General features: G+C 42.6%; 1 protein-coding gene across 1 annotated transcript in view; it reads left to right on the top strand.

Annotated features, from left to right (window-relative positions):
- Nucleotides 1-4,731: 4,731 nt before the first annotated feature.
- Nucleotides 4,732-12,819, top strand: part of LOC126455385 (nucleoside diphosphate kinase homolog 5-like) — a 59,781-nt gene continuing 51,693 nt past the window's right edge. Inside the window, exon 1 of the mRNA XM_050091169.1 lies at nucleotides 4,732-4,983. Within this exon, the coding sequence (XP_049947126.1) occupies nucleotides 4,732-4,983 (252 nt within the window). The remainder of the gene's footprint in view (nucleotides 4,984-12,819) is intronic.

Here is a 12,819-nt window from a genome sequence, read left to right as displayed (position 1 = left end):
AATATTCAGCATTCTTCTGTAGCACCACATTTCGAAAGCTTCTATTCTCTTCTTGTCCAAACAATTTATCGTCCATGTTTCACTTCCATACATGGCTACACTCCATACAAATACTTTTAGAAACGACTTCCTGACACTTAAATCTATACTCGATGTTAACAAATTTCGCTTCTTCAAAAACGCTTTCCTTGCCATTGCCAGTTTACATTTTATATCCTCTCTACTTCGACCATCGTCAGTTATTTTGCTCCCCAAATAGCAAAACTCCTTTACTACTTTAAGTGTCTCATTTCCTAATCTAATTCCCTCAGCATCACCCGACTTAATTCGACTACATTCCATTATCCTCGTTTTGCTTTTGTTGATGTTCATCTTATAACCTCCTTTCAAGACACTGTTCATTCCGTTCAACTGCTCTCCCAAGTCCTTTGCTGTCTCTGACAGAATTACAATGTCATCGGAGAACCTCAAAGTTTTTATTTCTTCTCCATGGATTTTAATACCTACTCAAATATTCCTTTTGTTTCCTTTACTGCTTGCTCAATATACAGATTGAACAACATCGGGGAGAGGCTACAACCCTGTCTCACTCCCTTCCCAACCACGGCTTCCCTTTCACTCTTATAACTGCCATCTGGTTTCTGTACAAATTGTAAATAGCCTTTCGCTCCCTGTATTTTACCCCTGCCACCTTTAGAATTTGAAAGAGTGTATTCCAGTTAACATTGTCAAAAGCTCTCTCTGAGTCTACAAATGCTAGAAACGTAGGTTATGATAATCAAAGTGAGGAAAGTGCGACAGTTTTTTTAGGCCACATATGTCCGACAACGTATACACTGCATAAAAAGATTGGTTTAGACGTTTCAGTATTTCTACTGTATCTTCTTTCCAAATTAATTTATTACTAAATGTCAATACCAATAATTTAACACTGTCAGGCTCTTCGATATTTGTTTCCTAAAACTCTGTGCATGTATTAGATGGAGGGACAACGCATATACAAGTTTTGTTAGACACGGGAAAAAAATGAAAGGCGGTGGCCCATGTGCTTTTAGTACAAGTGAAAGAACAGAATATGTGACAAGGAAAAGCATTTACAAGTAGTTCAGACACTTTGAGGAAACACTTGATGATGCCTCGTGTCTGAGACGACGTCGAAATGCACAAAGAATGGGAACATGGGCGAAGAGCGACAGATGCTGCCTCAACATTAGTTACTGTGATAGTGATATAAGAGGAACCGGGTACCAGAACAAACTGCAAAGATTTGCGTATGTGGAAGATTTTTTTACTATTTCTTTTTATACATTGACTGGCGATCAGGAGGTAACACGTGAAAAAGCTACTGGAGACTTCATTGAGACGTATATGCGAGCAAGATCCACGTTTCCTGCAAATTAATATCACAGAGAATAAGACGCTACCAGTAGAACAGGTAACCATCATAATCGCAGTTCGCGGCTGTCCTCGTTTGATATCTATTCCAAAAGAAATCTTGACTGATGTTTTTTGCCGCTTTATGTACTCAGACAGATGAGTATGGTCACAAATGAAATGATGTAAAGCGAAGAAAGATATTTTGTTGGACGGGTACCTCCTCTTTTAATTATATTATGATATCATTCTACAATTCCATTCATTATTGATCATGTTGTAGACTGCGACTGTTAATTAAAATGAAAAAAAGACGTATAGTTTTGAGTCAGTCAAAGTTTTTACTTCATCCATCAGGTGTTTCAACTGTTACACCATCGGCATAGGGATGTGACAAACCGACCGGTTAAAAACGATACCGGTATTTTAGATCTGACTAAGCTCTAGTTTTTGGTATTTGCCTGGTCTCAGTTATAACAGGCGTTTTTTTTAATGTTTTACTGACAACCGCAGTGCTAAAATTTTTTCTTTTTAAATAAACTTTTTTTAAAAAAAAGGAGAAATTTTAATGATCATTGCTGCTTTAATAATAATTCCGACGGAAACAGCAAGAAACTCGTGGCATAAGAAATGGTACAGCATTGCTGAAACAATAATGTCGCTGTTAGCGTGTGCCATGGCTTATGATACGCGTCTACGTGCGGTATGCAAGACTTGTCCCTACCTGTCTTCGGGGTGCACTCAGCTTCGTGATGCCAATTGAGGAGCTACTCGACCGAATAGCGGCGGCTCCGGTCAAAGAAAACCATCATAACGACCGGGAGAGCGGTGTGCTGACCACACGCCCCTCCTATCCGCATCCTCAGCGGAGAATGACACGGCGGTCGGATGGTCCCGATGGGCCACTTGTGGCCTGAAGACGGAGTGGTCTTTTTTTTTCCGTCGTCGGACATCCGTTGTGCTGCTGAATGGCACCATCCCTAGACTGGAAATATTTTTACGAAGTGAGGTGGCAATGAAGTACAGTACCTTATTTGCTTTAAAAGCTTAAAGGTTTGTCTGTCACTTCTATGAAATTTTAAAAGAGGAAGAAAATTATGGTAACAGTTAAAATTAAATACTTAACAACAGTTCACTGGTAGCACACAATAAAAATAGAAAGTAAGAGTAGCTGATATGCCGTTCTTTGCACACAGTCCTTGAAAACGGATAAATTAACGCGGAAAGAAAGGAGCTTTTCAACCTCAGTTTTCACCTTTTAGCACTAACTATTTGTAATGCCCAAATAGTAGTATAATCCCGGTTACAACTCGATTTTTGAGCAGAGTTTCAAAAAATTAGATCACCAGGAGAATACTGGCGATTTATTTGTCGTATTCAAGGCTTATCACTGCCCGCCCCCGATAGCTGAGTGGTGCCGGCACGGTAGCTCAGCGTGTTCGGTCAGAGGGTTTAGATACCCTCTGTAATAAAGAAAACTGAGTGAACGGATCAACGAACAACCTAAACGAGTGTCATCGGACGTCCGCCACGAACAAATTCACCGATCAATATAGAAAAAAATTAGATTAAAAAAAAAGTGGTCAGCGCCACAGAACATCAATCCTAACAGCCCGGGTTCGATTCCCGGCTGGGTCGGAGATTTTCTCCTCTCAGGGACTGTGGGTTGTGTTGTCCTAATCATCATCTTTTCATCCCCATCGACGCGCAAGTCGCCGAAGTGGCGTCAAATCGAAAGACTTGCACCCGGCGAACTGTCTACCCGATGGGAGGCCCGAATCACACGACGACGGAACGCTTATCACTTTTCAAGAAAAGCAGCGAACGGTGGACGGTCTAAGTCTTCTTTTATTTGCCTACTTACAATTTAATGTTTTGGTTCTATGTACGAGGTTTGGAACTTAAATAGTGGCAACTATTTCTTCACAACCGATACAAAAGAGTTACATGTTTGCACATGTTACTGTCCTTCAAAGTAGTCACCAGCGTTGTGTAGAACCCGTTGCCAGCGATGTGGAAGGCACAGTATACCTTTAGCAGAACCTGTTTTGTTGATGATGCGAATGGTGCTGTCTAAAGTTATGATGATTCTGTTGTACGACTGTGATGGTGTTATCCTAACGCATTACGTTCCTCCACGGCAGATCCTCAGTGCACAGCATTACTGTTGGTTTTTGGAGCATCACCTGCGACCAGCTTTGCGGAAGAAGGGGCGACACTTTCTGCGCAGCCTCCCCATCATTTTGCACGACAAAGGGCGCGTGCATACAGCGCAAGCTGTGGCTGCTCTGTTCGGTCGATGGGACTGGGAAATACTCTACCATACAACATACTCCCCGGGCTTAAGTCCTTGTGACTTTGAGTTGATTTCGAAGATGAAGGACCACTTCGTGGCATTCGCTTCAGAACTGTTCCAGAGATTCAACAGGCAGTAGACCGCTACATTCGCACCATCAACAGAACAAGCTCTGCCAACGGTATACTACGCCTTCCACATCACTGGCAGCGGGTTCTACACAAGGACAGTAACAGGTGCAAATATGTAACTCTTTTTATCGGTTGTGAATAAATAGTTGCCACTATTTAAGTTCCAACCCTCGTATCTTGAAACCGAGAGAGTCAAAATTTTTCGATCTTTGTTCGATTTCCACGTGAATTACAAGAATAAAAAAAGAAAATTGGTTATTTCAGAAACTGATTACTTTGCGCGGTGTTGACAGTCAAGTTAATCCGGCGTGGGAATAAACCTATATAATCGAATACCGGTTGTTTCAGCGATAACCGCGATCCCTAAATCATCATCATCAGGTGGAAGGTAAGTACATTTTCTACACAGCTGTTTTTAATAGTAAGCATCGGCGATTAATTTCAGTAGAATATGGACTCGCCATTTGCTTCGTCCGTTTATATAAGTCAGTAATTTATTAAAAATGCTAACTGCAGTTTAACCCAGTGGTACCGGTACTTTAAATGCTGCTGCAAGAAATAGCCGATGTTTGTCGCTAAAAACACCTCTGAATGATGTCTTTCACCTGGTAATGACAATGTAATCGTCGAGACGCGATATGGAGAAGTAAAACCTTTGTGACTAACTCACATATGTAAATTTTTTCATGGTATAATTAACCGAACTTTTCAGACATATCTTGTACATGTGTAGAGCAATCATCCAGTTATCATTTAAACTACGCTGCTAAGGGCACAAAGAAGCTGTACGCAATGTTACTCAAATACATGCTTGTATCGGCTTTACTACCCATTTTATAAATTTTGCGTAAAAATGTTTACCCTTCGTGATATCTCCAGATGTTTTCAGATTAGTGTTTTCAATTCTACAGGCAAGTGTTTAACAGAAAGATGGATGAAAGAGAGGAAGAAATTATTGGAAATTTTTGTGACTTGTTGGGTGAGCCTAACCTCAGCAGTGAAATTGTACCCAAAGAGGTAGAAACGAAAGGTTCAGCCAAACCGCCGTGCAGAATAGAAATTGAACTAGAAGATGAGCAACCATGCCTAGAGAGGACGCTGGCACTGGTAAAGCCAGAGGCAGTGAAGCACATACAGACGATTAAGAAGCTGATTTTGGAAGCTGGATTCCACATAATGCAGGTAAGATGTGGATAGTAGTGAATAAGTTCAAAAAATCTAAAGATGTTTGAGAAAATATATATTTTTAAAATGTGAATAAAGATGTACAAGATATGACAATAATCAAGAGAGCACCGACAAAAATTCTAGCAATTATAAGTCTGCATCTCTACTTTGCAAACTACTGTGAAGTGCATTTCAGAAGCTAAGCTCACCAGACAATATCTTAGTCACCCTTAGAGAAATCACTACAAACATCATTTACAGTGTGACAGTTATTGAACTATAAGAAAAGAAAACGTAAATTAGTTACAAACTACGGCGTGCACACACTTTATTCAACATGTAAACGTCACTATACATATTCGAATTTAGGTTATGACATGTTCGATATGCCTCTCATCATTGGCGACGATGTGGCGCAGACGAATAGCGAAATTCTGCGTGACCCGCTCAAGAATAGGAACGTCGGTGCTGTCGATGACCTGCAATGCTTTTGAGGTTATTGCTACACGCCTTGTCTTTAATATACCCCACAAAAGAGAAGTCGCATGTGTTCAGACCCAGAGAATATGGCGGCCAATCTAGGCCCATGCCAGTGGCCTCTGGGTACCCCAGAGCCAGAATGAAGTCCGTAAAGTGTTTCTCCAGGGCATAACTCCCCTGCTTCGATGGGGTCGAGCTCCGTCTTGCAAGAACCATATCTTGTCGAAATCAGGGTCACTTTGGATAAAGAGGATGAAATCATCATCTAAAACCGTCACGTACCGTTCGGTAGTCACTGTGCCGTCAAGGAATATCGCACCGATTATTCCATGACCGGACACTGCACACCACACAGCATCTGTTGAGGGTGAAGAAACTTCTCAATCACGAAATGCGGATTCTCAGTCCCGCAAATGTGCCAATTTTCTTACTGAAGAACCCATCCAAACGAAAGCGGTCTTCGTCGCTAAACCAAACCACACTAATTCCCATCATGCCCCACGGCCAACCATGCAGTTTGAACGTGGTGGTGGTAAGTTCCTGTGGGACCGACCAAACTGCTGAGGTCATCGGTCCCTAGGCGTACACACTATTTAATCTGACTTAAACTAACTTACGCTAAGGACAATACACACACCCATGCCCGAGGAAGGACTCGAACCTCCGACGGGGGTAGCCACGAGGACCGTGGCAAGGTGCCTCAAACCATACGGGTACCCCGCGCGGTTAGTTTGAAGGTCCTAACGCAAACTGTTCAGAAGTTATGACGATTTTATTTCATATAGTTCAGTAATTGTCACCCTGGACTTCATAACAGCCTGGATTTGGTTATGAAGTCCACGAGATTGTGCAGGCATGTTGCATCCACGTTAATCCACTCGCTGAGGATTTGATCGTGCAATTCCACCACATTGCAGGGATGGTGACGTCGGCGTTTTATCTGCTATTCCAACAAGTCCGACAGAGTTTCTATTGGGTTCAAGTCAGGTGATTTTGCAGGTCAGTCGAGATTTGATGGAGTAGTGGGCTGTTCAAAAAACAGGTGACATACTCTCCCAACACAATGACGTTGGCTGTTGTTGTCTTTATGTGCCTGTGTTAGCAATGGCCTCTTGCGAGATGGCCGACTCAAAACGTTCATTGCATGCGGTTCCTGTCGCAATGTTCTCTCACTAACAGGTTGGGATGGACCCTCGTTCACTATCTGCAGTAATTTCTGTTGGGTTTGAAAGCGACTTTGATTCACAAGCCGTGATGATGATGTTTGGTTTATGGGGCGCTCAACTGCGCGGTCATCAGCGCCCGATTCACAAGCCGTGAAACATGTCTCCTGTCCCTCTCAATCAGAACCTTTTCTGACCACAATTCTGACGTCGTGTTTTGAGGCAACGTGTGTTACCCCACTGCTTGTAGACACGTTGAACAGTTCACCGCAAAACACCAACGAGTGCTGCAAATTGACACACCGTATGGCCACGGGCACGGCCAAATTAAGATAGCCCCTTTTTGCCACTCCGTCACGTCCTCACATTTACTGGTGTTACGTACAGTGTCCACTTGAAACATAAATTTCTCAATGATCGCTACTGCTTGCTCTTGTAGATGCAGTGCGTGCACGGTTGAACACGTGACTCGCTCGCTGCGCCATCTACAGTAGAGTCTCGATTATCCGATCTTCGGTTATCCGACCTTGTTTTAATAGAGGAGATGTGTTGTTCCACAGTAGCTAAGCCAGCTCCTCAAGTATGCATTTCAGAGTCCTTGTTTACTGGACATTTTTTGCTTGTTTTGGTACATACTACCAGTTACGGAAATTGCCTACCCTGCAATCTCAGCAACAACGGTACTGCAGTAGAGTCTCGATTGTACGATTTTCGGTTATCCGTCCCTTTCACCACGCCGGCCGTGAGCCAGCCGACGACAGGTCAGTGACTAACGTGTTATTTGTTGATACTCAGTTCACTGTCGCCGTCTGCTACTCCTCACTCCTCAGTGCTAACTTAGATCTGTAGTGGAGTGGACGTGTTGCACTTTGTTTCTTGTAAAAATTTGTGGTGATGGCTTCAAAATGGAAAAAGGTGGTCGTTTCAATGGAAGAAAAACTTAAAGCTTTAAAAAGAATAGACAATGGTGAAACTTTATTAAAAGTAGCGCAAGATTATAACGTCGGGAAAACAACAGTTGGAGACTGGAAAAGGAACCGCAATGAAATTGAGAAGTGGTGTTCTCAGCGAGCAACCTCGGCTGTTTTGGAAGATCGGAAAACCATGAAAAAATGTGATAATGAAAAAGTAAGTGAAGCTTTGTTCCTATGGTTTACTCAACACAGATATAAAGGTGTACCGATGTCGGAACCTATTTTGCAGGAAAAAGTCTTAAAGTTTCGTAAAGAACTAAACGGTGGTGAACCTGATTTCACAGCTAGTGTAGGCTGGCTCGATAGATTGAAGAAAAGATACGGAATTCGGCAACTTAATGTCTCTGGTGGAAAGCTTTCAGCAAATTTTGAGGCTGTTCAGTTGTTCAGGGATAAACTTCACAAGGTATTGGACAAGGAAAACTTAACAGGCGATCAAATTTTTAACTGCGACGAGACTGGTCTCAATTACAATATGTTACCGGAAAAAACATTAGGGTCAAAGGCCGAAAAGGCAGCGCCAGGCTACCAACGAAGCAAAGAAAGAGTGACAATTCTTGCATGCAGTAACGCCACAGCAAATTTCAAAATGAAACTGTCTGTGATAGGTAATCCAAAAAAACCGAGAGCATTTAAAAATGTATCTAAAAAGGCTTTACAGGTGAAATATTACAGCCAAAAAAAGGCTTGGATAAGCTCAGACATTTTAAAAGAATGGTTTTTTAACGAGTTCGTGCCACAAGCTGAAAAGTTTTTGAAAGCCAACAACTTGCCGCACAAAGCACTGTTGCTTCTAGATAATGCCACTTGTCATCCTAATGAAGATGAATTTCAAGATCAAGATATAAAGGCCACGTTTTTGCCTCCAAATGTCACATCCTTGTGTCAGCCTGTGGACCAAGGGACCTTAGACACGCTGAAGAGAAACTACCACAGAAACTTGCTTTCCTCTTTAATTAATGCTATGGACAAGGGAGACGACATGCTAGAGCAGTTGCGCCATATTAATTTGAAAGGCGTGGCCCAATCTTGGGAGAATGTTGGAGCAAATGCAATTGCAAAATCCTGGCAAATTTTGCTACAGGAAAATCAAGGAAATTCTCCAGATGATGAAAATCTACAGCAGCAGACCGAACCAGAAAATACTACCCTGCTTTCATTGTTACGAGAAGTTCCGGGATGTGCTGACGCCACAGAAGATGACATAAATAAATGGATTGTCCAAGATGAATCTGAAGTGGCAGATGAAGAAATAGTCAACGTGGTAAACGAAAAAGAAGAAGACGAAGAAGCGGATGTAGTGGACGAAAGTGCGCCCAAGATTTCTCACATCGAAGGACACAAGGCCTTAAAAACTGCTTTAAAATATGTAGAGCGACTGGAGGAAACATCGTCTACCGAGGTTTTACTTCTTAAGAGACTACGTGATTTAGCTGCAAAAAACGGCAAACAAAAGACAATTACTAGCTTCTTCACACAGTAAATATATATTCAGTCTAATTTGATTTGTATTGTATTAAATGTTTAACTCTTTTGGCCTAGTTTAGTTTAATTTTTATTATCTTCCGTGTTATCCGACCTTCCCGCTTATCCGACCTAGCCGCTGTCGGTTTAGGTCGGATAATCGAGACTCTACTGTATTATTCATCCGTGAGTGCGCACTGGGATGACTAGTTTTTTGTCTGATGAGCTTACATCCTATTGTCTCACTTATTAGGACTTCTCCCCACTCCAGTCACATGTGACGCCCGCGCTGAACGTTGCTTAAATGACTCTGAGCGAGTTGCTATAAGTCTAATCTTGTCTTCGCGATCCCTACGAAAGAGATACGCGGAGCGCTTCGGTATATTCTAGATTCCTCACACAGAGTTCGTTCTTGAAACTTTTTAAGTAGGCTTTCATGGGATAGAATGCGTATGCCACTTAAGGTTTTTAAACGTTTCCTAAATTCTCCCCTCGGCGAATCAAACCAGTTGCTGTTCACTCTGGCCTTCTTTGTATAAATCGATTACTTTGGCGCCCTTGATGCTCTTCTCAGCTTGGTGCCATAAGCGACCGTTACTGTGTGATAGGTCAGGTACAGAAACATAATGTGGAGCCATTGACGCCTCAAGTAGCAGCTGTATCGCTTGGGCCTTAAACCAGTGCTGGATGTATATGAGATTTGTTTTCCGTTTCACTTCGTTAGTATTCTATCAAAGGTTTTGAAGCACTGTATCTCAAACAGTGTGCTATAGCCCTCAGTCAGCAAAAATCGACTAAAGGCCTTCTGTCATATGCAGCGGTCAAAATAGATGCTGCGTATTGCCGAAACACTGGTATTGAATGTTGTAATCCAGAAATACGTTATGATGTCAGTACATTGGTCGGTTTGTAATGTAATTCTAGAGCAAACAGTCCATGTTTCTACCGTGAGGGGGCAGTATCTTCAGTCTGTGGCAGCCGTCACCAGTAAACATTGGAGTGCTTGGGCTGTATGCCATTATCAGAGCTGTGTTGCTCCAGGGTGGTTCGGGCAACAATAAATTACTCCGTAGAGTCACTCCAATGCGGCAGCGAATGAGACAGGCGGACGTCGCAGTGAATGTATCTAGAAACTTGAACAAGTTTCTAGCGGCAAGATCAGTAGATCACAGTAGTGGGCGCGGAAGAAAAGAGAATAGTTGTGTAGGACTAATATCCGTGTATAACAGCGAGTAGAGACACTTAGCACAATGTGACACGTCTGCGGCGGCAATTCCAAATAGCTACAGGACTGCAGGTGTCAAGACAAACGATACTAATAGTCTTTATGAGCAATGATTGCAAGTCAGAAAACTACTCAAAGCTTCTCCTTTCAATCGGGTCCGGAGTCTCGAGTCGCGCAGGTGCAAGCCACCCTTTGTGGAATAGTCAACAATGGGACACGACTCTCTTGTAACCTGTATCAGTCTCCTTCCTGGCAACACTGATATTCGTGTGTGGAAGCAACGAGGTCAACGTTTATACCCTAACTGTACCGTAGACCGCCACTCCTAACAATGGCCCTGAGCACTATGGGACTTAACAGCTATGGTCATCAGTCCCCTAGAACTTAGAACCACTTAAACCTAACTAACTTAAGGACAGCACACAACACCCAGTCATCACGAGGCAGAGAAAATCCCTGACCCCGCCGGGAATCGAACCCGGGAACCCGGGCGCGGGAAGCGAGAACGCTACCGCACGACCACGAGCTGCGGACGCCACTCCTAACAAGGCGATTCAATCATGTTTTGGGGTGGAATCATATATGACCACAGGACACCCCTTGTGCCAATACACAGGAGGATGTGTGTGTAGTGTGTATTGTGCGTGTGAAGTATGAGGACATCTTTACACACACAGTGGTTTTATTTGGTGTGCATATTGGAGCGGGATTCACGCTGATGGACGAGAATGCACGCCCACATCGTTACTATCTTGTGAACATCTTCCTAGTGGACCGTAGAATCAGTCAAACGGAATGACCTCCATGTTATCCAGATTCCAAAAGCTCTGAAAACGCACAGACCATGCTAAAACTAGCGGTCTGCAATATTCCTGTCCCACCAAGAGACTTTACAGGGCATCATTCAGGCCGTTGTAGAGGAATGGGAAAATATCCAGATGTAGTTGAAAGTAGGTTGAAGCAGAATATTAGCTTATAGAAAAAAGACAGGTCGGATCAACCAGAATAGGAAAAGAAGAATTCTGTTTATAGGCAGCAGTCATGGGAGGGGTGTGGGCCAGCAGCTTCAGGAGAAATTAGGAGCGGGGTACCAGGTCACAAGTTTTGTGCAACCAAGTGCTAGCCTTAGCCATATGACAGAAAACTTAGGTCAGCTATGCAGGGACTTTGAGAGGGAAGATCAGGTAATTATAGTTGGGGGAGGAGAAAACAGCCTGGCTAGGAATCCAAGATACAATATTAGGAGTGACCTGGATAAAATAGGAGCAGAAACTGGGCACACAAATATGGGGTTTGTGGAGGTCTTTCAGCCCCATGATCAGCCCTGGGTAAACACTGCTGTAAGGCATGTTAACATTGAGCTGAACAGGATGCTCCAGACACCGGCAAAATCTCACGTAAGTGTTGTTTCAGTTAATGCTATTGGTAGGTGGGGATACACTACACATGGCCTGCACCGGAATAGGAAGGGGAAAACTAAGTTGGCTTCTTTATTAGCAGAAACTGGATGGAGGGCCACAGTCACACAAGGAGTGATCTCTGTGGTTAATGGGTCCAGAAATACAGGTTTTTTAGGTTAAAGCCAAAGTCCAGACAAACAACAATCAACATAAATGGAATAAAAGAAACTTCGTGTACAGTAAATAGGGGCAAAGCTAAGGGCAGTATCAGTTTACTTCATCAGAATATCAGGGGAATAAAAATTAAAGTAGATGAGGAGCTATTAGTGTGTTTGGATGATCTCAAATGGTTCAAATGGCTCTAATCACTATGGGACTTAACATCTGAGGTCATCAGTTCCCTAGATGTAGAACAACTTAAACCTAACTAACCTAAGGACATCACACACATCCATGCCCAAGGCAGGATTCGAACCTGCGACCGTAGCACAGTTCCAGACTGAAGCGCCTAGAACCGCTCGCCCTCAACGGCCAGCAGGTGATCTCAAAAGTAAGAATAAGATTGATATACTCTGTTTGTCCGAACACCTCGTAACTGTGAGGATGGATAGTGTCAGTATAAGTGGGTATAATTTAGCATCTTACACCTGTAGATCTAGGATGGATAAAGGAGGAGTTGTCATTTTTGTAAAACAAGGGTATAAATACAAAACTGTAGAAGTAAGCAAATTTTGTGTTATCAGCACTTTGAGGTTCGTGCATGTGAACTCCAGCTAGATAATGTAGTATTGATATTAGCAACAGTGTACAAGTCCACATTAGGAGACAGGAAGCTGTTCATAAAGAAGTTTGACCCCCTATTATGCTGTCTGTCAGACACAAAGAAGAAGTTATTAATCTTTGGTGATTTCAATGTAAACTTTCTAAGTAATTCTAATAGGAAAAGTGAACTAGAAGTGTTATTAACAACATATAACTTAGAATCAGTGGTCAATTTCCCTACATGTATAGGTCAAGACAGCAGCACTCTAATAGATAATGTATTTGCACAGAAAGAGGATGTAAAACAAACACATGATTTTCCTGTGGTAAATGGATTGTCAGACCATGATGCACAACTGATTGACTTAGTTCAGAAACCATTA

This window comes from Schistocerca serialis, chromosome 1 (assembly GCF_023864345.2).
Source record: "Schistocerca serialis cubense isolate TAMUIC-IGC-003099 chromosome 1, iqSchSeri2.2, whole genome shotgun sequence".
In the NCBI taxonomy this organism is placed as follows: domain Eukaryota; kingdom Metazoa; phylum Arthropoda; class Insecta; order Orthoptera; family Acrididae; genus Schistocerca; species Schistocerca serialis.
The sequence above is the reverse complement of the archived record's forward strand: the minus strand, read 5'-3'. Positions and strand labels throughout refer to the sequence as shown.